Source organism: Zingiber officinale, chromosome 8A (genome assembly GCF_018446385.1).
Source record: "Zingiber officinale cultivar Zhangliang chromosome 8A, Zo_v1.1, whole genome shotgun sequence".
Taxonomy (NCBI): Eukaryota; Viridiplantae; Streptophyta; class Magnoliopsida; order Zingiberales; family Zingiberaceae; genus Zingiber; species Zingiber officinale.
In genome coordinates this window covers 71,346,912-71,373,090 of record NC_056000.1, presented here as the reverse complement: position 1 = coordinate 71,373,090, position 26,179 = coordinate 71,346,912, and the positions used below count along the sequence as shown (strand labels likewise).

Sequence of the window (26,179 nt, the reverse complement as noted above, 5' to 3'; positions counted from 1 at the left end):
ACCAGGGGACTTCCAAATTGGCTGGGCTCGCCACCTTGCCATATTAGCAATGGTACATCACATCTGGATGGCACGGAATCACAACATGTTTGAGGGAAGGAGATTTGATGGGGAGCTGGTCATCAGGAAGACACAGATACATGTATTCAGGACGCTTAGGGTACTAGCGAATCAGGTACTTGGGCATCATTGATCATACCTACATGTATCGATTGACCCCATTTGGGGGCATACATTATAGCATACATGTAGATTAGCATAGAGAGAGCATGCATTTTGGTACCGTTTGAGTGTAGCTCTTTAGAACACTTGGTGAGGGCATGCATTGTGAGTACATAGTCACTACACATGTAGATAGGATACCGACAGACCCATCAAGGAGTAGTTAGTCTCATGCTGCATCTACATTAGAGTCTTGAGGAGAGGTCTCCACTCTTTAGGCCACCTTGGTCGATTTGGCACTAGTCACTGAGGTCTGTCGGGCACACATGTTACCCTATTCTAGATATAGAACTGGGGCGCTACTCTAGCTGACATTCTATCAAGCGAAAATCTCTCCTTGGTTGAGTACCTGATCAGGAGCTAGTAGCGGTTGAGACTACACATAGAGGACCATGGGGCATCGACACTCCACAACATCACTATGACGGTAGATACCTCCTTTCAGATATACCCACCGACCAATGACTTGAACACAGAGACACCCCCGAGTAGTTGGCTGGGGGGATATGCTGGTGGCTATTGGAGCAGGATGCCGGACACTTACAGGAGTGCATAGATGCCATGGATGGAGTTTATAGATGGTGCCACAATCTGAGTGGGAGATGAGGAGAGTAGCGAGGTGAGACCACAGCAGATGGAGTCATGCAGTAGAGCATGAGGACTGCATGTGGGTTACCTTAAGGGATGAGGGTGTTGTATGAGAGGAGAGACCATAGTGGGTGGAGTCATGTTGTAGAGCATGAGGACTGTTTGTGGGAGAGCATGTAGGGGATAAGTGGTGTATAGATGCATAGATCCACCTTAGAAAGATCTATCTAGTCCGCAACAAACGGTTAGCAATAAAGACATGTCAAATCTATTTATGGTTAGGGCTTTGTCAAAAAGCGCAAGAAGGTGAATAGGTCCGCCATAAAGGTCTATCTAGTCTGCAGTAAATAACTCACGGTAAGGACAACATCAAATCCGTCTACGACCCGAGCTTTGCCAAAATCCCATGAGAGTGTAGGCCACCATAAAGGCCTACCTAGCATGTAGTAAATAGCTCACGGTAAAGGCACATCAAATCCATTGATAGCTGGTCATTTGCTTAAAGTGACTCTATGTGGCTTAGAGGTGGTAGTGGCGACCCGAGGACCATGGGCTAGGAGAGATTAATAGAGATCACTTGGAGCTACTGATGGCTCCTAGACACAAGACAACTGAGATGTGGAGGTGGTGCATCCATCTACGGAGGACACATGATAGAGTATGGACAACGAGGGTGAGATATGATGAGTATAGACACAGATCAGAAGCATGACACATGAGTAGCATGGATACAGATTAGGGGTGATGCTGGTTGAGCATGCAGTGAGCATGCGCAGTAGACAATGCGAGAGTTGGTACACGAGTGAGTACATGTACACGATCATGATTCCTCTTCCAGATCTGACAGTTCGTCAGACATGACACAAAAGGCTCTATGACCCTTTTGTATGTTTGTGCATTTTGATGATATATATTTACCTTTTCATCAAAAATAAAGGATAAGACCCCTATGTATCAGAATGAACAAGATCAAAAGGATTAGGAGAAAAAAATAAACTTTTATTGAAACATAACATAGAAAGTTTTGTCAGTTTACAACCACTACAATATAAAATATCATGACTTTTGAAAGTTCTGAATACTCTAACCGAAGATAAAAAATTAGAAATGAGACACTAAAACATGACCTAGATAAGTATATCATAAATAAAAAATCAGAAGAAGAATGACTTAATCGAAAAGATGGCAAATCGACACTAGACGTTGCAACATATGGTATTTGAAGCTTATCCAAGATATAGAATCCCCCTTACCTACGACCTATCCCAATCACCTTTTGAGATCACGGGTCTTGCATATAACAATTGGACGAAGAAAAAGAGATTGAATAAGATAAGATAACTGAGCCGAGCCGAGCTTAAAATGAACCAAGTTTTTGAAATGAGTGTTCAAGCTTGACTTAGTTTATTTTTTATGAGCTTGAGCTTGTTTGAAGCTTGGCTTGAGCTTGGCTCGTTTAGATATTATCAAACTCTCAATTCAAGCTTGACTTGAGCTTAGTTCGTTTAGATGTTATCAAGCTCTCAATTCAATCATGTTTGATTGTTTGAAACTTTTAATTGTTTGATTGGTTATTAAGATTGATAATTTAGATTTATTTATTTATTTTATTTTTTATTATTTATTTAGCATATTAAAAAAAGTTTTATTAATAAATATGGTTCATAAACATTGTTCACGAACGTTAACGAGCTAAACACATATGTGTTCAAGCTTATTTGTTTAGCTTAACGTGTCGTTCAAGCTTGTTTGTTTAATTAATCTAATGTATATTAAACGAACATAAACAAGCTCTTACCAAGCCGAACACCAAGTTTGTTCACGAATGCTTGGTTCATTTACAGTCCTATTGACTAATAGAAACAAGATTAAGTGTAAAACTAGGAATATAATAAAGATCAGGAAGAGACAAACAAATTGTAACAACATAACCAACACCTAATAATGGCATCGGAGTATCATCAGTCGTAATAATTGATAAAGACGAATTAGAAGATAAAGAAATAAAAGATGACAAAATCTAAGATCCATAAATTGAAAGATATACCTGATGTACAAGAGGATAACAAACCTATATGAGAAGAAACAGACATGGCAGAGAGTTGTAAAGCAAGGAATTGTTGAAACTGCTCAAGCATATGCAGATCTAAAGAGGGGGCAGCCACTGCATTGTTAGACTGAGATAATTTATTTGGTAACTGTTGTGGTTAATTACAAGATTTCCATGAAGCATTCTGATATAACAATGATGACTGTTGAGATCGTTGTTGTTGATATGGTTGTTGTGATGGCCATTTTTGCTGCTGTGGTAGTTTACCTTTGTTTTATAATAATGGACATTGAAACTTTCAATGTCCTTTTTTCTTTGTAATAAGCACACTCATCACTAAAAACCTTCGAAGTTGACCTACTTTGATTATGAGGCATAGACCGTTGTGGTGCTTCAAAAACAAATAGCGTAGATGGTGCAATAATCATCTTATCAACTTGAAACTTAAGATGAATCTCCTCATCTAGCAATTCATGTACTACTGAATCAATGGAAGAGAGAGGACTATAATGTAAACTTTGTTCCACGCAATCCTTCAAAGTCATCACGAGAACTATCAAGAATTAGACCAGACGTTGTTCTTCTCTACGAGTGATATAAGCTGGAAATGCTCGCAATTCTGAGGATTCCGTGAGTGCTAACTGATCTCATAGTTCTGACATGACAGAATAAAAAGCTTCGATGCTCATATCTTCCGCTAAAGTACTCGGATATCCGCTTCCAATTAATATTGTTTGGTAAAGTTAGACTGCATGTATAATCTTGTCAAATGATCTCAAACCTCTTTGGTTGTCTCGTACTTGGCCAACTGAGCACCAATGGAGTGTGAAACAGAATTATTGATTCACGTAATAATCTTCGCATTATCGGTCTCCCAAACATTTAACGACTTTGTATAATCATCAGCATTGATGTTCGTAGGTTAAACTCACACACTTGAAACATATCCCCACATAGATTTTCCCCGCAAGAAGTTTTTTATAACATATTCCGAATACGAATAATTTTTTCCATCCAAATGGACACTAATCGATTGAAGAAAATCATTTGTGCGACCACTCATGATGATAGAACGAATTGTGTTTACAAATAACCAAACAATAAATAAAACTAAGTTGATGTGAAAACAAAAGAAACACAATCAAAACTATAAGGTTGCGCCAAAATTTTTTTTAGGCCTTCGCTCCGAACCCTGAGTGGGGGTGCATTGCCCCCAGAATAAAACTTTTATCAATATACTAAATAAATAATAAATAAATAAATTTGAGTTTTTAAGCTCGATAGCCAATTAAGCAACTAAAAATTTTAAACAATCAAATAAGCTTAAATTGAGAGGTCGATAACATATAACCTAACCAAATTGAAACCAGTTAAGCCAACTTAAATTGTGAGTTTGATAACATTTAAACGAATCAAACTTAAGCCAAGGTTCAAACAAACTCAAGGTCATAAAATAAACCAAATCAAATTTGAATAATAATTTTAAAAATTTAACTCAATTATCTTAATGAACAAATTTGAGCATCCTCAACTAATTTATTATCCTAATCATAATCACGAACTGTAATATTGACCGATACATGCGCATGTACGAGTGTAATAATTTATTATAATATGTTATTGATCAATATTGACTTAATAAAAACTCATCTATATGTATTATATTAATTATGAATCATAATTACAACACTGTTATAACATGATGTTGACTAATATTGATTTGAATTAAATAAGATCTCATGCATATACATATTATAACAATTATTACTCACAAGTACTGTAACATAATAATCAGTTTCGACTTTGAATTGAACATGATCTCCCTCGTGGACATGTTATAGCTGCACTGAACTAATTGCTATAACATTATAACAATTCTGGTTTATAAATATCTCATATGCATAGGTAGTGAATAATATAATGTAACAAATATAAATTGTAGCTATTGTAAAGAGATAAGGCACTATTTTAATGATTAATAATTTTGTTACCCTTATCTATTTCAATAAAATCACAACTAGTTCTAACAACCATGTCAATCAGTTGCATTGCTTCTTGTATAATCTGCTCAAGTCAGTATATGGGATTTTGAATCGTTTCATCATAGTGTAATATGTTGACGAAGGCGATTGACAAATGCTCGATAAGCTCAGGTAGACATACAACAAGATACACAAATAACTATATTGGTAACAGATGTCGCAGCTCTAGCATTCCTTCTCCATGAAACTATATTACGTGAAGACATTGTTTAATAATGTAGGAACATAGTTTCAAATTCATAGCATTGACCGTGCAGCTCCACCAAGCATGCTTCAAGCACTGGTGCCAAAAGGCTGTCCACGACCAATCTAATCGCGACTGTAAGGATACAACCCCAATGAGTTACTCGGTAAATGCATCGAAGGCCAAGATAACCAGTTTACACACACCTACCTACCTTTACATCTCATCCAGGATGTCCTGACAGGCTTGGTTTCCCTAGCCGCCTCATTAAGTCATGAAGTTACAATGGATTTGGATTAAGAAAAAGAACTGTCAAATTTCCTGAAAATTGAGAACTGAGACATCCGACGTCAAAAGTGTCCCACGGAAGCCTTGCTCAGATTGTCCGGGTTCAATTTTATGTTCTGAAAGTTCATCTGCAAAATAATAAAGGTCTAACCAATATGGAACTTTGATCTCCAATAAGAGTAAATTGAATGGGGTAGCTTATACCAGCAATATCCCGATTTGCATAAATCTCTGAATCGGTGACCCATAGAACATCACCTGGAAAAATGCTCTTGTCACTTAAGGTAGCTGATTCATCATCTATCTCGGTTGAACCTTTGTGAAGCTTTTGATTCTCCTTAACAACCTAATTTTAAATGGCATCAGTGTTATTAAAACTTGAATGGCAGTATAGCAAGTTCCAAGTATGACCTGAATTAACACATTGGCAGCCAAATGGAATGGGAGACCTTTTAAATATCAGTGATGAAGTATTAAAAATATCCAGTTGATGGAGTTTTACAAAAGTGGAAATGCATACCCCAAAGGCTTCCCAAATCATCATTTTCAACTGGTAGATGGAGGTGGAACCAGAAACTCTTAAATTGACTGAATTGCCAGAAGACGTTCTTCTGGAGCGCTTGGAAGCACGCCGGTCTGGCTCAGAAACAGATGTTGAAGCTTCTATGAGGTATTTTGGAGGTTCCTTACCACGGACAAGATGCACACAAATAACCTCATCAGAATAACAAAGCTTGTGCATTAATTCACTGCTTTCTCTTTCTCCAATACAAACTTCGCATGTCTGCATTATAGTTATACACTTTAACAAACAAAAATGAAAAATTGGGATGAAGTATTTATTGGAAATATAACAATTGTGGGGATCCAGAATGAATGGGTGACAGGATAAGAGATGTGGGAGAACATAAGTGTCAAACGAGTCTCATTTCAATGGAGAGTACAGGGAACAAAAATAAAAAGCTCGCAGAAAAATCTAGAACAAAGCCCAAAGGCCGATGTTCAACTGATTCTTTGTTCATTTACCTGTGGATAAGTTCTAATAAGCAATTTTCCAACATCTGTGCCGTCATTTGCTTCATTCATGTGTTCATCTGTACCCTCCACAAAAATAGGAATGTTTTCACAAGATCCATCCAACTTACTGAGACTGCTGGCAACTACAATTTCAGCAGATATGCCTTTGTCTTCTGGAACATTCCATTCTTCACAAAACAGCGACCAATCAGTCTCTGGAATGAGTACCAACCCTTTTGTCTGGAAGGAACAATGATGTATAAGAATAGAAGTTACACTGTAGGGTGTGTATCTGACATGGTAAGTTGAATATGGATTTTTTTTTTCTTTTACATTTTTCTTTTAAAAAAATTACAGAATGGTATGATTTGGCCGCTGTATTGCTCTCATATGATTCTTGAGGGCTCCTGTGAGGTACCATATGAGTAGAAACATGAAGCAAGTTGGTAAGATGACAATCATGAAGCAAATGATCAGGATATGGATATCTTGTTGAATATAGATAGAGTCATTCCTCGAGTGCCTTAAGCTATCTATTGTTATTCCTTGTAAACGTTAGGCTATCTTGAGTCATTCCTTGTAAATGTTAGCTAACTTATTGCAGCAAAATTATAAAGGCATAAAAAATAATAATAGCAGTAATAAGAGAACTTAGCCACCCAAAATAATAATAGATGGAAATTTTAATAGTATACTTGCTCTCTCAAACATAAACATAAAACTAGTTCATAGAGGATTTTCAGTTAGGCTTATATGCTTTAGTAATAAAAGTTATAACAGAAGAGGCAGAAGACATGAGTATACTTACAGTAGATACTTTCTGAGAGATGACACCGCGTTTGTAAACTAGTTCAAGAGGCCTTTCCAGTAAATGTGAATGCTGAAAGAAGTAGATGTTAGTTCAAGAAAGTAAACATACGTGGCAACTATTAATTAGCAACACAGATTTTAAAGGAAGCATATATTTTAGCATACAGTGAAAACAGATCTTGTGAATGTAGGTGTTAAGAAACACCAATTTTAGAAGGCAAGGATACAAGTTATAAAGTATGAGGTCACATAATCTAAATGATTACCTTCTGACATATAAGTGAATCAATTATCATTTCCAAATTCTCAGGTTTTTCACATGAAGAAATGTTCTTCCCAGTTGCTATCAGATAAGCCTTCCATTCTGCGAGCCATGATGAGGGGACCAAGTAATACTTTAGACCAGGAAAAAGTGGAAAACCTTTGCCCATAATTAATTTTTCATGATTTTGACGTTGCTTAAGCTTGGATGCTCTGCAACATGCAATGAACTGTCAACTATAAACAACTTCAACTTCAATGAGATAAAGTAAAACAAAGCATTGAGTTACCTAAGATCATCCTCCAAGCATGCAACATTCTTTAATTCCTTGCTACAAGTTTCGCATGGTTCAGATTCAGAAGAGAATGTTGAAAAACCTAATGAACCATCAGATTTGGACGAAGCAGAAAATTCAAGGAAAAATAGCCAGAGCCTCTCAGGAACCAGCACACGCTTTGCTGCAGGAGCTTGTTCTGGGAGAAGGTTTCCATGGGAACATCGAAGAGAAGCAGTTGGTCCAGCATCAGTGTCAGAAGGAAAATCAACATTTTTCCTACGCAACCACTGTAGCAACCTTTAAAAACATAGAATTTGTTACGATAGTGTATTTTCAAGAGAAGAGACCCTGTTTAACTTGATTTAGAAGGATGGAGATGGTGTACATATTATTAGTTGACATCCTAAATAATTAGCCAAAGTAGAGTAGACAATATTGAAGAATCAATATAGCAATCTGAAGTGCATTGTCTACTGTACCTTAGCCAACAAATGCATCGTGTGAAGAGAAAAAACAATATATGTATACAAAGAACACAAAAAAAATACAACACAAAGGCAGTACACGAAGATCCTTCAATGCAGGAAATGGGGGGTGTTTGTTTTTAGAAAATTTTCCACTTTTACTGTTTTCTAGGAAATAAAAGTTGAAAAGAAATATATATATATATATATACTCATCGCCAACCTTTCTGAAAATAAGAAGAAAATAATAAAAATAATTGGGAAATAAAAAACAGAAAACATGGTTTTCTTCTTACACAATCTCGACTGAGCCTCAAAGGACAAAAAGTTTAAAACCAAAACTAAATCTAGACAAATGATTAAGGAATCAGATGAGCTACTATGCATCCATGCTCCACTTGTATAGGTCGTGAGCATGAACAGTGAAAGGCTAGCTTTGGTGTTCCCAACATGTGTCTGCTTTTACATGGACCTAAATTTAGCATCTGAGATCACTGCAAAGCTGAACTGGAGGGAGTTATTTATTTTGCTTAGAGCCAACACAAATTTTCATCTCAAGGTACAATAACACTAATCATCACAAAGCACAAGGATTATAGCATGAGTGACACGAGAGGGAAGCAATGATTGATAAATCAATCAGACACAAAAACATAAATAAATCCTCAAGCTTTCATAGAATTTTTCATAAATCAGAACCATACAACTGATCCTGCTTCGTGCTCCCTCAAGTCCAAGATATATACCCAAATAAAGAAGATCCCATGAGTTATCCAATATTGAAGTCCTACTATAGAGAATGGCAAAAAACAAGAAGGGACAAAAAAAGTGATTACATGAAAACGCACAATCATCTTACCATGGCCTAGATACAAAATACAAACGACCATCCAGATACTTTCCAGCAAGGGCAGCTTCAGCAAGTTGCCTTAAGGAAGCCTTCTTATCACGGTAATCATCTGCACAGACTGCAGTTTTTGCCTCATCTCTAAGGCAATCAATGCAAATATCATCATTGCTCAAAGTAGGCCCCCCTCCGTACTGTTGTTAAGTAGAAATGATGAGAGCAACCAACAGGAAAATGCAAAAAGTTGTAATGTACAATACCACTCAAAAAACACAAAGGAAGTGTCAGTGATTTAAACAGTTGATAAAGACATAACTGAGTGGCATGAATAGATCACCTACCAATTGCATTTTATTCTTCAACCAATATGTTATTAATGCACAAAATCAGTTGTAAAACAACAAGGAGTAATACTAGAACAAGTAAAATAACATCAACAAAGTTCTGAAATGCATAATAGAAACTTCAGCAAAAGCTTCTTCGAAATAGAAATAAACTCGGCCAACAGTATTTCTATTTGATATCCAAATATTATTGAACACGTCAAGGAAAGGTATAGGTTCAAGAAAAAAGCACAACATAAATAGCTAGAGAGCAGTTCAATCATCTTGTAACTTCTCAGCATAGCAAATATACAAACAGAATATAGAACTGACACAGATTCTTTGAAATTGGATCTCAGTACATCAATAAAAGATATCTGACTGCAGTAACAGCAAACCTATTGAGAATAAATCAAAATTGTTAATTAAAATGAAGAAAGGGTTAGTCACAGAAGTTTACACATGAAATGCACATCATCGACGAAAGCTATTAAGATGAGAGGTGAACAGAAAAGAAGTAAATACAAAAGAAGCATCAGCTTACTTTAGACAACAGCATCTGCCAAGCTGCATCTGACAACCGCTTCATGGAGGTTACTTTTGATATAGGAACTTTACCATGTGCACACTGAATTGGGCTGTTGTCAATGCAACTGCAAGGAACAGCAGATAATGATTTGACAGCAACACCAGAAACTGTGAAGGTTGGGCTAGATATCAAAAGAAATGTAAAATTTGGAGTAAAGATGCCTTATCAGTAGTTAAGATGGAAGAATTGCAGTCCTTCAAAAGGCCATAAGCAATTCAAATTTGTTTTTCCTTTTGAAAACGGCAGTTCTATAAAAGCGTAAAAAGCCTTAAAGGAGTAAGACCACATGTCATTTTAACCAAACTTAGAATTCACACGAAAGACATCGGAAAGTGCTGCAATGACAGAGAATAAATTGCTTATGAAAAAACTCTAGAACCTTATAGCAATGTTGTCAACTATGTCAAGTACAAACAATAAAGAAATTTGCAACTTACGGAGGAATGATAGTATCAGTCCACTGACGAAGCCACTCCATAGAGATCCAAAAATATGAAGCGCCACCAGGGTCAACAGGAGCTTTTGAAAGAACCAACTTCACTTCTTGTCTCCGTTCAGTTATACGAGACTGCTCAGTTTCTTTTCTCTTCAGATATTCAGCACAAGATTTTTCATAAGAAGTATTTAAAGTTCCCATCTCTTCATCAAGGTGAGAAGGAAGATAACTGCTTTTTGAGTCATGATCTCCCATAACTATTTTTCTCAAATCATCTTTATTCTCCTTATCAGTTCTAAGATTATACATTAACATGTATGCATCGGAGGATGAAAAGACTTCTTCTTGCATAGGGGCATTGAAGCCTGAGGTGGCACAGGAAGCAGGTGTAGAATTAACCAATTGATTCTTCAAGTGAGATTTAACATTTGCCTTTGAGGTTTCTCCAAAAGGGTGATGGCCCAAATTGGACACATGCTCATCGTCGAATTCCCACCATTGTCCACTGTTTTCATCCTTAATATGGGCCACATAATGTCCACTATTAGCAGCAGAACCCTTGTGAATCAGAATTGCTGACAACTCATAAATCAAGCCTGACTGTGGAGGATTTGATAACCTTTTCCCCATGTCCAACCATCTCGTAAAACCAAAAGCTGAAGTTATCTTTTTCTTGGTAGTCGTCTGCACAAGAACCAGTGAAGAACAATAAATTAGGAAACATTCCATATATTGAAGTGAATTATCAACTTGCAGAAGTAAGAGGAAAAAAAACAGAAACAGGAAGATAAATTGTCATTTAGTAGGATTACCTTGGGGAGAAAAACATAACGCTTTAACTGGAAATTAAGAACCTGAGGAAGTGAACAAAGTTTTATGCACCGTGTAGCATCAACTCTCTTGCTACATGAACAGCAGAAATATTGATTTTCCCCATCTAATACTTCTAAGCTTAGATAGTCATCCAAACTTTCATCTAGATTGCTCAGACCTTTGATATTCAACTCAAGCTCATAAAAATCCTCCACCTTTGAAGATGCTTGAGAGTCTTTTCCACACATTGAGCACCTTGAAAGAGAATATATTTATAACAATGTAACAACCAAACTAGTCAAAATTAGCAGTTCCTGTCTCATGGCATGGAAGTGTCTAGTGGACATTTGACTAGGAAGAACAATGTCTAACAATCATCTTTTATATATAAAAGCAAAAAAAAAAAGGTTGGACTAAAAAGCCTGAGGATAAAAAAGATGAAAAATGGGGAAGATGTTACAGGTATATATCATATACTCAAACACAATGAGTATGTGAGACAACTGATCATCAAACAAGATGCCCAACAAGAAGGAAAAATCGGAACTTCAAAACTTAAAAGTAAGGACAGAATCTCTTACCGTGTTACATGTGAAACACTCCCACGAAATAAATCCTGCACGGCAGTTCTAGCATTTGCAACCTTTGAATGACTTAAATATCTTTCCAATAAAGATAGAAATAAGGTAAGAAATTCATGGCTATCCTGTTGAACACCATCGTCCAGCTCCAATGTCTTAATAAACGGTGCTGAGTCAATAAATGACATTTTGCTGGAGTGTAACTGTACAAACAACCTTCCAAGCTGATCCAAGACAGGATGTTGCTTAAAAAAATCAGGTTCAATAGAGAATATGCAAGAACGAAATGATGTGTTCATATAAAGGCACTGAAGTATGCTGTTCGCGTAGCAGGTGGCACCCAAATTAGTAAGACCAGCTGGAGTATCTGTTGAGTCACGAAGATCCTTGCAAGGATCTGGACCAAGAGAACTAATTATTTCAGACATCCTCTGCCACAATCCAGTCTTTTTTGTGCCATTAGATGGTGGAATCAGCCCGCAAAAGCAATTAGGGGACTCTTTAGAATTTCCACGACAACCTTGACAAATAGGTTTTGTAATGGAATAAAGCTGTATTATATCATCTCTTGTAATCTCACCAGTTAAGTGTATTTTCCTGAGAACAATGAAAATTACAAACAGGGAAATGGGAAAAGTTCTCACTAAATATCCAGAGGAAGAAGAAAAACAACCTGAGTGTCTCAGTGGCTGAGTAACTGCTGTCTTCATTTTTCTTCCTCTTATTTTTGTGGCGAGTGTCTGGTCTACTTGCTGTACTGAAAATTTCAGTTTGACAACTGAATTGAGAGGATGGGTCACTACTGTCATCAATTATTTTCCTCTCAGTATCATTGCAAGAATTTGGTCCACCCATTGTGCTACAAAGTTCACTTCAACTACATAAATTCACATGAGCATTCTCCACTTGTCACCCAAAAACACAGATTTATTGATCAGATGTCATGTCAATAACTGCTCTTTCATGAACGCCTTGAGAAGTAAGAATGCTGTAAAATATTATGAGAAAATTTAGTTTGAAAAATAACAATAAAAAAATCAAGGCTTCAAAATGCCAATGTAGGTGGTATGTGCTCAATCAACTACATAGCACATATGTGGTATATAGGGGCGTACACAGTCAATGTTAAGAATAATAGAACGCATACGTAATGAAAAAAATTGAATGGCATGTATGCATAGAAAAAAATGGCAATCATACAATGCACACATGGAATATATCAATATCTGAGTTGGTGTACTAGTGCTAGTTGCTAAATAACTTATCTACACATTAAAACAACTCAACCATGATTGTTCATTCTTTAAAACTATAACAATTAAACCCTTTAATTCAGCCACCATACCCACATGCTGTCGAACACCAAAGTAAATATACAATTTCAATATGGAACTCAACCTCACACAAGTTACACAAGATCTACAAAGTAAAATTTACCTTAACAAGTCAATTATGGTATTGTCAACGAAACATATGAAAAACTACAGTTTGCAATTCATCATTTCCACAATAAAAAGAAAACACATAAGCATTCTCATAAAAGAATCAAATCAACTATTACATATGCTCGCTTCAAGTATGAATCCCACTAATTATATCATATTTTAATCTTATATATCCCTGTTACAAATGAGGAAACATCATAAATATAGAAATAGAAAATGCATCTTTGACTTCAAGATTAATAAAACTAGGACTCGAAAGAAAATAAATTGGAAAAGCAAAGGAACCTGCAAATAACCAAACTCTAAACTCTGGTCTCAAACATAAATTCCACCAATCACAACATCTATCAATTTGAAACTCCCTGTTATAAAATTAGGTCAGCAACACTCAACTAAATTTCCAACCCCAATGATAAAAAATGGATTTATAATGCCATAACTGAGAACAACATGGGAAGAGAACTGCCTAAAATTTGATAAAATCTGAAATCTATATTATATAATTCAAAATGAATTGTATTCTAATCAAATACTACGACATAAATCAAATACAACATTAACATCAAATCCAACATCATCTTCACTCAATCATTTAACAACTTTAGATTAAAAAAAACGCAAACGAGGCTCTTAACCACTCCACCTATACAACACCGCCTCCAATTAGTACAACCCGCTGCGCGATATACAACCAAGAAGGACTAGGAAGTGTATGGTCAATGCGCAATCGAAGTAAGCTGCGAGATACCCATGAAATGTAAAGGAAAAAGGTTCTTACACGACTAAGGACCACAGCACCAGTGCCGCTCGACCAAGACAACGATGGCTTGGGCAGCCGATCTACCGCGAAGAATGAGAAAAGAAGAAGTCGATCGCTGCAAGCCTTTTCGGCGCGCCGATGGTGCGGTGTCCGAAAGAGGAGGCGGCCAGCGATTACAGATCTCCTCGCGGCTGTATTCGCCGGGGAGGAAAGGCAACGCGGCGAGGCTGAACGCAGACTATTGTGGTGCACGCGAGAGAGAGAGGAAGGAAAGAGAGGGCTCCAGCAGGGAATCTCACGCCGGCGATCGAGGGACGCGAAGGAAATGGAGACTCTTCCACCGCAGCGTCGAGAGGTAGAGATCAGGGAAAAGGGCGACGCTGGGAGAGTCGGAGACGGGCCAGACGGCTGCAGACGCCGGTGGATGCAAACCCTCGCACTTCCTTGATCCTTCTCTCCAAGTAAACTGAACTCAAGGGCTTGTTTTCGTATAAAGAAAGTTACGTGAAGCAAATAGTGAAAATGGAAAAAATTTAGGGTGCGTTTGGTTTGCACCGTTTTCATTTTCATTTTCTGGAAAACGCGCGTTTTCTAGAAAACAGAAAACGACTTTTTGTCATTCTCTGTTTTTCTAGAAAACGATAGCCAAATTTTTAGAAAACGCGCGCGGAAAACGCAAACCAAACACCATTTTCCAGAAAACGCGCGTTTTCCAGAAAATGAAAATGGAAAATGCGCGTACCAAACGCCCCCTTAGTGTTCAAGTTTGTAAGAGCTTGTGTATGTTTATTCAATATACATAAGATTAATTAAATAAATAAGCTTGAACAATTCGTTAATTGAAACAAACAAGTTTGAACACGTTAACATTATGTTCATGAACAACAACCATATTCATTAATACAATGTTTTTCAATATGCTAAATAAATAATAAAATAAAATAAATTTAAATTATTATTCTTAATAATCAATCAAACAACTAAAAGTTTCAAACAATCAAATAACCTTGAATTGAGAGCTTGATAATATCTAAACGAGCCAATCTCGAACCAAGCTTAAGCCAAATTTAAATTAAGAGTTTGATAACACTAAATGAACCAAGCTCAAGCTAAGGTTCAAACAAGCTCAAGTTCATAAAAAATAAACCAAGTTAAGCTTGAACACTCATTTTAAAAGCTTAGTGAGTCGGCTCAACTTAGTTATCTTATCAAATAAGCTTAAACACTCTAAAATTCGACTCGACTCGACTTACTTACCGCCCTACTTAGTTGAGACGTTAAACTTTCATTTCACCTCGAAAAGTTTTCAAATTTCGCTAGCCATCAAGTCATAATAAATAAGGCTATTAATTTTAAGAACACCCTTAATTATTCATATATCATAAAAACACTCCTTTACTAAAAAAATATTAAAATAATATTTATTCGTAATTTAATATTTAAAATATCCTTTTATACCTAATATTTTAGATAATTAAAGACATCTTTTCGTTTTTATTATTTCTAATAATCTTATTATCTTATCATTTTATTTTACTATTTTATTAAGAAAATCTAAAATTAAATTAAGTTAATGTCCCAAAAAAATTTAAAATTTATTAATTAGGAATTTAGAGTTCAAAATTTAACTACGACGTATTATTAAAAAAATTATTAGTAATCTTTTTATTTTCTTTAATCTTACATATTAAGATTAACATAAAATGAGTGAAGAAACTTCTATATGTTAAAAAATATATTTTTCTTATTTTTTTTATTGTCTTTTTACTAAAATCAAATATGATATTAAATTAATTTTTTATAAAAAAAAGTCTTACTGAGTCTGAAGTATGGTCTTTTAACTAATATTAAATGTAGTATTTATTATTATCAAAAATAAATTATATTATCATTGAATAATATTATTTAATTATTTATAGAAAATATTTATTTTATAAAATTTAAATATTTTTATGTATTAAATTACACACGCATGATTGCTATTGCCGGTGTTTATAGTTTATGAGTCAAACAATAAAAAAAATCTAAACGAGGGATAATTATCAAATAGTGTCTTAGGAAGTTTTAGAAAAAGAAGATACAATTTGGAGCAAATTGAAAATTTTATTTATTTCAAAATAAAAAAATAAAAAAAATAAAAAAAAAAAAGAAAGGAAAGCTTCTGATTCCAAAAGACCATTATACTCTGTTTTTTTCCACTTTTGATAATTATACTTAAATGAAGGGAGTGTTTTGTCAAGTTAATAAATTTAAACTTTTACTCTTCTAGCTTTTCCAAGGAGAAAATAGTGCTATACACTATTTGAAAAAAAAAATTGTTATTTTTAATTTTTATTTATTTGAAGAGAAATGATATTTACTAGAAAATTCATCTAGAAAATTCTTAAGGATAGACACATAAATGATGAGACCCACAAAAAATATTTTGTGGGTCTCATTATTTATGTGTCTATCCTTAAGAATTTTCTAGATGAATATCATAGCTCTTATTTGAAATAGAAATTTATGATAAATATGAAATTCTGAAATACAAGATTATACGGACAAAGATTTGTTTATAAAAAAAATATTAATAATAAAATAAAATAAAATAAAATTTATTTAAATATAAATAATAAAAACAATGATGTGTACAAAGAAAAAATCTCAATAAAATATTAAAAATAGATATATAAATTCATGATCCACCATTTCACTTCTCATGGGTCTCATCATTTATATGTCTATTTTGAATATTCCCTTAAAATTCTTTCCACATATCATTTTTCAAATAATAATATAATAGGGATGGAGTCTAAAATGATCATATATTAATGAGATTATAAAATAAAATCTAAATTTTGTGCTTTAAAATAGCAGTCATTTTTTTGTTAAAGAAAGTTTTTAAATTTTCTAAAATTGTGTAACAAATTTATGATTATAATAAAAACTCCTTTGTATCTTTTTTTTTTTTTATCATTTCTTTTCTCTTCCCATTGGCATCTCTATAATTTCTTTATATTCTTCTTCTCTCCCAATTCATCTCCCTTTTCTCATCATTCCCTTTATCCATATTCTTTTTTCATCATTCTTTTTATTATCACATTTTCATCCTTACGCCTTTAGCTCTTCCTTTCCTTTCTCTTGGTATTCCTTTCGCATTGTTCTTTCCTTTATCACATCTCAAATTCGTATCACTTTCTCTCCTTTTCATCGTTCTCTTTGTTATCGTATCTCAATTTTCCTCTCTTCTTTCTCCACTACTTAGGACTTAACTCAAACTAACTTGACTCTTGCAACTGTTCCATGAACGAACATCAACCAAATTAAAACTTCCAAAAGATGTGGAAGACGTCGTCGCCGTCATCATCACATGGATTATTATTCTCCAATGTCTAACTTCTTACTATTTATAGCATCAAATCTAGTCCATGGCGGCCGCTGGATCAAGCTTTTCGGCATCCTCCACCTCGAGATGTCGGATCCAAGCGTTCTCCTCCGGCACCGACGAGCCGCCGCCGCGAGCGTTTCCACTTCTTCTTTGACCGTGACGGTCGTCCTCGGGGCCGAAGACGCCGGTGTCCGGGTCAGGGGTCCAGTAGCTATCGCCGTGGCCGTGCGCTGCTGCGTCCTCCTCCAGGACCGCCGTCGCCACGCTGACTTCAGCTCGACCACCTCGTCCGGAAGCACCGACGCAGCGCCCGGACGGATTGCACCGGAAGAGCTGCCGTGCGCGCTCCTGCTGAACTCGAACAGAACAGCGCAAACTTGATCGGAAAGGTCATAATTTTTTTTTTTAAATAACGTAGTTCATTTTTCCCCAAAAAGTAAAACCTGAAAAGAGATTGAGCTCCCATCGCTCTTGAGATCGACCGACCTGCCATTGGCGGTGCTATGGATTCGACGAATTGCAATGTCATCGTCTTTATCGTTTTCTTTAGAATCCAAGTCAATTGTTTATGTTATGGCCGCCGCCTCTGGAAGGCTATCGCTCGCTCGCTCGCTCGCCTCATGCTTCGCGTCGCCGTGGATTGAGGACGCGTGTAAATGTCGAAGAGGGAGCCAAAAAGTTCTTTAATTTAAACAGCCTAATTAATCACACAAATAAAACATTTCCTATCGGATAAAATTGACTGACGCGAATTTCCCTTGAGGGTTGCTTCACACATGAAGCGCCATGAATGACAGCCCTGGGAAAAAAGCAATATTTATTGCACAGCAAGAACACCGACGGACTGAAATATTCACACCAAAAAATTTCCTAGTTACAAAAAAAAAAAAAACACACACACACAAAATTGAATATAAGTTACTACTCTATAGAATAGAAGAAGGATCTCGAGCCTACGAGAATCGAAGAATTAATGGTGACTAAAGACATGAAACGAGTGTATAAATACCTGCACATCGATACTAAACAAAAGAATGAATGAAATGGATCCGTGTAGGTGCAGATTGATAGGAACACTTCAAGATATACACTTCACAGGAAGAGGAGAAGATTTTAATCCTAAATAAATTGCCTTCACGAGAGCGACGAATTTTAAGAGAGCGTCGTCGCTGTACCACTTCAACTTCCATGTGTGGAGATTTGGGGTTTCAGCTAGCTGCCTCTCTTTCTTGATCTTGTTGGAAAAGAAGTTAGTAGCAGGCAAGACATCGGCAAATGTTAAGGTCACACATCGAACGGGAGAGAGCTCAATGACCTGAGGAGGTATACACGGACGGAAGACATCATATGCCAGTAACAGACGGATGAATGCATGTTAAACACTGCTCTTTTAATGGATATCGGTCGGCCTTGTAGACATTAGAGTTATGACTAAGAAATATAGTCACAATCTAATTACTACCCATAACATTCCATTAAAATGCTTTCTGTCGTCTGCATATGTCACGACCAGGCACATTGCATGTATGATAGAAAACGGGTTGCAATATGCTATCAAGGAATAGATATTTAAGTTTGAGAAGAATATCATGGATAATTGAAAAGTGAAAACATGAGTAGATGCATATACATTTACTTAGGCTTATCGATAACTCATTTACAACATTTAACATGAAAAAGGTCTCAAATACCAGCGTGATAAAAAGAACTATAAGTTGGGAGGGAAAAAAATATGTAACTTGATAATAAACATAATCAACTTTTACCATTTCAAGTATATCCCGAATTGTGCAGCCAGAATGCAGAGAATAATATGGAGAGCTTGTTCCAGAATCAGCAACGAAAGTTCCAAACTGCGGAAAATTCTCAATGCATACAAGCATATACTCTTCAACAACCATAATTGATCTTGCCACCCATGATTCACCTGTGCATTTGGCCAAATAAACTGAGAGCCCAACTCCTCAACACATCCCAGAAGGTCATTAAAAATAACAGCCATTAAATGAAATAGCAGCAAGAGTAATATGAAAAGGACTCCAATAATCTTAAAATTCAACCAAAGATAAAAATTCAACACAAGAATTGGTTCAACCAAGCATATACATCGTCTTAAAGTCTTGAATATGATGAAGCACTAGTCCTGGGCTAACCTGCCAATCTGCCTGGTTTTGAATGGAATTTTGTGCAAGCACACACTGTTTTGCCATGTCTTGAACATGTCACTCGGTGAAGATTGTTTCAAGACCAAACCAAAAGGATTTCCATTTCAAACACATCCCAAATTCAAATAGAATGGATGCAGCAGAACTAGAATATATACCTAAAGCAACTCGATAAACCCACTTTGGCGTACAAAGGAAATCCTAAACAAAAGGTGCTGCAACCAATTCCTCTGCCCATGCAAAGTGTCTTTAGAGAGCTTGCTGATGTACATGTAATTTAAAATGAGCTAGAACACATGGGCATTCCTGGAGTTATCAACTCAATGCTGTAGTCTACATTGAAACAGCATGCTTTGTTTAGAAAATTGAAAGCTAAGGCTTTATCTGCAATCTGCATTGTTGTCCGTCTACAAACCAAAACATAATCGACTCACTAGTGATGTGAAGACTAATTAAACAAAACAACAAAAGAACTAAACAGGTTCATCACAAGGTCGGCCAGTGAGACAATGAGGGATAAGCTTCATCATCGAGAGGGAAACAGACTGGATCACAAACTAAGGCCCCTGAATGACCGCTCAGTGATAAAGTTCAAGATTTGCAATTGTTTTGTACCTTTGTTATCTTTTAGACATTAGAATGAGACAATCACAAATAAAGCAATAAATTTCTACTGTGATGCTATAACATGTTTGCATTTAAATTAATCCCTCATGCAGTATCAGCTGGAACTACCTACTCACAAATTAGGCACCTGAATCAGTACTAGGGCCTTGTAAGCTTCTTCAGGTTTGTTATCATTAGAAATTAAAAAGAGAATCACAACTAGAAGCAGCAGATTTCTAATGGAATATTATAGCATGTTTGATAGTTTTTAAACCTAGTGGGCTTGACTTAATACGATCTCCCTGTGAATTACAGTGTCAGGAAACAGGTATCCATTGTTATTAGTTCTTTACAACAAAAGTAAAGTAAAACATTAGTAGTTAATACTTAACAGCACAATGGAACAATCTTTGAATAGAATGAGATCACCAAAAAAAAGAAAGAAAATAATACATCACATAAAACCTCTCCCTTTCAATAGTTCAATTCATGTCTATCTGTATAAGCAGGAATTTAACTATCTGGAGGGAAGCTTCAACTAAACCAACTTTAGAAATTATAGAAATCCGATAGTATTCAATTTTCAGAATAGTAATTGTAAGGGATTCTAGAAATTTATTTTGGTATTTGGCATTCGTCCAATTTATTTGTCTTATCAAAAGCAATGCATAACTTATTAATTTTTTATTTTTGTTAGTCATCCAATTGAACATATTGTTGGTCATGTCAACCAGTGAACTTGGCAAGGTCAATGCCCATGTCAACATATAGTTCAACCAATCGACCCACCAGTTTGACCACTAACCAGTTACCCGGAACTTGTCTAGTTTGATTTCCTATCCAGTTTTTGTAATGACCTTTCCAACACTTTTTCCTCTTTTCCTCCCCTCTCACCAACTTTTGGAAGGAACTAAAAGTAGGAGGAAAAGCTCCAAATTGCTCCTTTCTTTTCCTTTGTTTTTGTTCTGCCATTCAAGTAGACAAGAGAAATTACTTCCCTCCTCTCTTCCCTCTATTTGAGCCCCCTTTCTCCCAGTAGGCACAACATGAGTAGACACAGATAAAAGGTCGATCTAATAACTTCAAAGAAGCATACCTCCAGAGTTGTCATTCCAAAACAGAAGCATGGAATATAGGAACAATCCCAACTTTGGAATTCCACATACATATTTCTCAAGCATTTTTACCTGGACATTCTCCCAACTGCCATTTAAATTTTTCAAAGAAGGAGATTAGAGGAAGAGAAAATAACCACTACAACTGGAAGCACATCAAGTTTGCATGAGCATCATGGTTAACACCATCATGACTATAATTGGAAGCTTACCTCTTCAGAGACCATATACTATATGATGCAGCAGATTCAGATATTTGTAACAGGGATAGTAGATTCTCCAGTTTTATAGAACTCCTTGTCAAGAATAGGTATGATATCTTCCCCTCCAAATATATCCTAAAGAACAATAATATGACAATTTAATGCTGGAGTGTTATAAAAGAAACCCACAAATAAAAATTATCTGAAACCTTAGTGCTTGTAGTCCAAGTCCAACCAAAATCTCTCTCATATCTTCCAGTTTATGGCATCCCACAACTTTGGTAATAACTTCTAAAGAGGAATTACAAAGTTATTCCTTGAAATTGTATAGAAAATAATAAACAAGAGAAACATTTTATGCAGCAAAAAATTCATACAAGAATAAATGATTCAATTTACAAAAGACTCAAACCTTGGTCATTAGGTGTTGTGTCAATAAAGATGACATATATCTTTCTCTCACAAGTCCGCAAAATAGCAACTTCACTACAGAAAGTGCAGAAACAATTTACAAGTATCCCCAAAAGAACATGATTCTTTAATAAGACACAAAATTGGTGTCATAAGCCTTACCGCTCTTCGACGACCATCCCAAGCTGAAATATACAATCACAACAAACTATATCCTCAATTGTTTCAGTTTCAGAAGTGCTGAAGTCCACTATCTTCAGATGCAAAAAATCCTTCAGATTCTCATTTTCTGCAGGATTAAGAGCTCTGACACCAGTATCAGTACTATGATTAAGATTTACATGATTGCCAGAGTCCCTACATGTCATGTTCCTTTCACCATGTGCATCCCTCAAATACATTTGACTAACACCATTGCCATTTGGTTTATCAAGAATTGGCTCTGTATTAAGATTTCCAGAAAGTGAAATAAGTCTTCTCTTAAGCTTTGACTTGCCTTTCTGTTTCTCAGATCCATCAACTGCATGATTGGCAATGTGATTGAAACTGTCCTCACCATTACTGGAGATACCATGTGCATAAGATGGATAATCGTCGTCTTCTTGGTTTACTTCCACACAATTTCCTCTCATTGATGCTCTGAAATGTCTTCCACCAGCAAGACATTGGATGTCCAGTGATGTTAATGAGTTGTTGCTTGATGTTTGCTTCAAAAGTGCTTGGCTCAGTAAGCTATCCAAACTGGAGGAGCTTAGATTGTGTGAAACACCACCACTGCTACTGGTATCAGTATCTGATGTCTCCACAGAAGTTGCATCATCTGAGTGTTGCAAAAATTCTTCCTTGAGGCCAAATCTGTGATGGAGGATATCCTCTCTATAATGTGGAGGTGAGTTAGGGTGCTGAGAGGATGGGTGTGATCCAATAATCTTTTCAATGGCTGTCAACGGTGCAGTTTCAGATTCATAACCTTTATCTGCTGAATCGCAGTCACCAGAGTGAAGCTTTACTTTTAAATGAGAAACATCTATTGGTTCTACAGAATAGAAGTTTGATTTGCCTTGCTCAGAGTTAAATCCTGAATTTCTTCCACTCAACGAGATATTGCTATCATTCTTGGAAGTCTCAAGCTGCATTATCTCCTTACTGGAATAATTACCAATATCACTATCCTTAACTGCCATATTAAAATCCAAGATTCTTCGACTTGTTTCTCCTTCTAGAGTTTCTGCAATCTCTATAATGTATTTCGAGCTTGAGCTACTTCCAAATTGCTTATGACCTTGTTCTTGTCTTATCATAGGATAAGCCAAACCAAATTCCATCGAGTGGTTTTTATATGCTAACTTATCAGTTGTCTGATCCAAGTACTTTTTAAATTCTCGCAACCAAATGGGAGATTGTTCATTCTTCATGTATTTTGCTACATTCATTAACTCATCTATTCTTGAGACACTGTCAGAAATGATCTCATCTTTTCTCAAACTTTCACTATCACAGGATACAGATTCTTGATCAGAGCTAACTAATCTCCTCTCTTTCTCATCCTCAATACTAGCTAGACGAAAATACTTTTTCTGCAAAGAAAATATGCTAGTCTCAAATTATATAGAATCATGAATTCCTAGCAAATGTACAGAAACTCTTGATTTCAAAAGTAAATAGGTAATATGACAGCTTATAAGATATATTAGGTTATTAGTTCTCCTTTTGTACCTTCCTAATAGCCATGATACTCTCGTCTTCAACAGTGCTTTTTGCAGGAAAATAAAATCCACATCCAGCAGGTTTCTTTTGGTTGTTGGCAAATATAACATGTCTTTCCCAATACTCCCTTGTGCTAATACGTTTTCCATCTAGGTCTAACTAAAGCAGACACATGATAAGAATATAGCCAATGATTTGTTAAGAGATGTAGAAAAGGTCAACAAAATCAAATATTCAGAAATACAAGAATGAAGCGTAAAGGAAAAGGCCATAGCTTACTCTTTCTGGATTAGAGAAGAAACTGAAAACATGTGCTCTGAACCACCGAGAGCAACATATTGGATTTCCTTCCAGCCATAAATTATGCAGGGATAGAAGGCTGCCAAGGGTCTCAAGTGTTGTGAAACTAGAAATAATATTGTAGGAGAGATCAAGCTCTTCAAGTGACTTGAGATTGCCGATCCCATGAACTGAAGTTAAGGCATTATATCGTAGAACAAGCTTAACTATTTTAGAAGAAACCTGGAGAATGCGAGAGCAAAATAATATCATTTCCACATCTTGCATGTGCTCGTTTTCATAAATGTCATTTAAACTCAAGTAGCAAAATTTCTAAACAGCAACGAAGTGACAAAAACTGCAAAGCAGTGTTATATTGGTAGTAAGCTCATAAGAACCAACCATACCTCACTCAACCGAGCCACTGATCGCAGATGATTGAACCCGAGATCGAGATACCTCAGCTTTATAATCTTTTGCAGGTTGTCAATTTTGGCAAATCTGTTCCGACTCAGATCCAAAGTCTCAACAGAGGGTAATAGTTGCAAGGATTCATCCATAACGACTAGTTGATTACAAGCACATGATACAAACTTCAGTCTTTTCCAGGTTGGTGATTCTTTTATGTCCACAATTCTACTTGCAAACACATGTCTGAGACATTCCTAAATTTCACCAACAGAGAATGTGAAAAATAAGCACACTCGAGAATTATCAAGATCATCAAATGCCTTGATTCTGGCATAAAATTTATATGAATATACGAAAGATGATAGTAAGAGATTGCATTTCAAGTTGCAAATTATGAATTTCATTTCTTCTTTTCCTTTTTTTTGTAAGATCGGCAGGCTCATGGAGAACTTTTAAGCCAAAAAAAAATGCATAGAACAAGAAAGTTTAATGCCAAAAAAAATGAAATCTCAAAAGCATTGAGAACCAAAAAAATTTCATCTCTAAGAAGAAATACATAAAGTTGGTCAAGTATCCTTGTGATAAATATGCACATAATCTGCTAATATTCCTCTCTTTAATTAAACCTACATTAGAGCAATGTGGTGGAAGATAAAAAAGCAAAAGGCACCAAGTATGGAACCTAAAATGGATAGGGACAAATTTAACAAAATTCAGGAGGCAAAGTTAAGCAACAACAAAGTTAATCAAGAGCACTCAAACGAAATACGCAAGCATGGTAAGTAGCCACACATGTTATTCGACAAACACGGAGTTCAAAACATTCACGCAGCATTTCTGGATCTGAATTGTAAACGAAGGGCAGTAAGAAAGAATCTTACAGTGGAATTGTAGCAAATGAGCTTCTCGAGCGTGTGGCGTAGCTCGAGCAGGCCCCTGACGGAAGAAGTGGAGAGGTCGCATCCCCGGAGCTCGAGGTCCTTCAGCCTCCCGAACGGTAGTAGAGAGATGGTCGTCGGGTCCCTGGCGGGCGGCGGAAGCACGGACACCACCTTGAGCGAGGTGAGCAGCGCGAGGATCCGCCGCAGCTGCTCGAGCGCCCTGTGATCGCCGAGATCAGAAACGTAGGCGCGTAGGTAGTCGACAGGCGCGCCGGCGAGGAGGCCCTCGAGCTCCCGCAGCGCCTCCAGCCGCGAGTGGACGTAGCGGAGCCCCACGGGGTTCAGCTTGAGGGTGAGCGATCCCTCGAGGAGCGTATCGGCGTTGCGCTCCACGAACCGCAGCAGTTGCTCGAGGTAGCGATCGCCCGTGACGATCGCCATACCCGGCCGACCGAGAGAGGGGCGTCGCGCGATTAGGGTTCTCGGAGCGCTTCCATTAGCGAGAGCTCGAAGAGGAGGAAGGGAATTGAAGTTTCAATCAACGGAATTAGGGCTTTTAGGAGTGAAATCGGGGAGGAGAACTGGAAGCGGAGGACGAGGAACCGCCATGTCCAGACAGGGAGGAGCATTTCCGTTTCCAGTAAGGAAACGCGGTTCTTGTCACGAAATCCGCGTTTGCTTACCCGATCGAGCAACCGTAAGAAGCGATGAATAATAACCATTGGAAATTAACTCGATAAAATAATTTCTTTAAATATTTTTTTTATGGAAAAAAGAAGGATATAATCCAATTTTTATATATATATATATATATATAATTTAAAAGACTAATGCACAAAGTAATTATCTAATTTAATATCTTTCTAACGTTAAATTTTATTTAACTTTCATGCTCTAATGCACTCCTACCAAATAAATTAAATCGATATAATAACTTAATTAAGACATTAAATTATTATTTTAGGAATATTTTAATTAATATTTATATGGCTAACAACTTCCTTCGCCCACTCTAGATATGAAAATGTCATTC

At 36.4% G+C, this 26,179-nt stretch overlaps 3 protein-coding genes across 5 annotated transcripts; all 3 read right to left on the bottom strand.

The window, feature by feature from the left end:
* Positions 1 to 4,878: 4,878 nt before the first annotated feature.
* Positions 4,879 to 14,483, bottom strand: LOC122009482 (ubiquitin carboxyl-terminal hydrolase 26-like). Of its 2 annotated transcripts, none has more exons than XM_042565666.1 (15): positions 14,017 to 14,483; positions 12,467 to 12,781; positions 11,794 to 12,390; positions 11,212 to 11,467; positions 10,401 to 11,083; positions 9,919 to 10,027; positions 9,064 to 9,245; positions 7,753 to 8,037; positions 7,468 to 7,675; positions 7,200 to 7,271; positions 6,401 to 6,631; positions 5,895 to 6,158; positions 5,579 to 5,720; positions 5,297 to 5,502; positions 4,879 to 5,221 (listed from the first exon to the last, which is right to left on the bottom strand). In XM_042565666.1, the coding sequence occupies exons 2-14, from the start codon at positions 12,646 to 12,648 to the stop codon at positions 5,399 to 5,401; spliced, it is 3,315 nt and encodes a 1,104-aa protein (XP_042421600.1). In that variant the 5' UTR covers positions 12,649 to 12,781; positions 14,017 to 14,483; the 3' UTR covers positions 4,879 to 5,221; positions 5,297 to 5,398. The 2 variants fall into 2 exon arrangements, with proteins under 2 accessions (XP_042421600.1, XP_042421599.1); XM_042565665.1 differs by having other exon boundaries at positions 5,301 to 5,502.
* A 2,918-nt stretch (positions 14,484 to 17,401) lies between these two features.
* LOC122010953 lies at positions 17,402 to 17,897 on the bottom strand. The gene is made up of 2 exons (XM_042567413.1): positions 17,855 to 17,897; positions 17,402 to 17,724 (listed from the first exon to the last, which is right to left on the bottom strand). Exons 1-2 carry the CDS (start codon positions 17,895 to 17,897, stop codon positions 17,402 to 17,404), a joined length of 366 nt encoding a protein of 121 aa, XP_042423347.1.
* A 405-nt stretch (positions 17,898 to 18,302) lies between these two features.
* On the bottom strand, positions 18,303 to 25,832 carry LOC122009481. Of its 2 annotated transcripts, none has more exons than XM_042565663.1 (11): positions 25,147 to 25,832; positions 24,262 to 24,519; positions 23,855 to 24,097; positions 23,585 to 23,734; positions 22,031 to 23,445; positions 21,870 to 21,943; positions 21,667 to 21,748; positions 21,467 to 21,592; positions 21,236 to 21,342; positions 19,135 to 19,295; positions 18,303 to 18,683 (listed from the first exon to the last, which is right to left on the bottom strand). In XM_042565663.1, the coding sequence occupies exons 1-11, from the start codon at positions 25,585 to 25,587 to the stop codon at positions 18,447 to 18,449; spliced, it is 3,294 nt and encodes a 1,097-aa protein (XP_042421597.1). In that variant the 5' UTR covers positions 25,588 to 25,832; the 3' UTR covers positions 18,303 to 18,446. The 2 variants fall into 2 exon arrangements, with proteins under 2 accessions (XP_042421597.1, XP_042421598.1); XM_042565664.1 differs by having other exon boundaries at positions 21,667 to 21,745.
* Between the last annotated feature and the right edge of the window lie 347 nt (positions 25,833 to 26,179).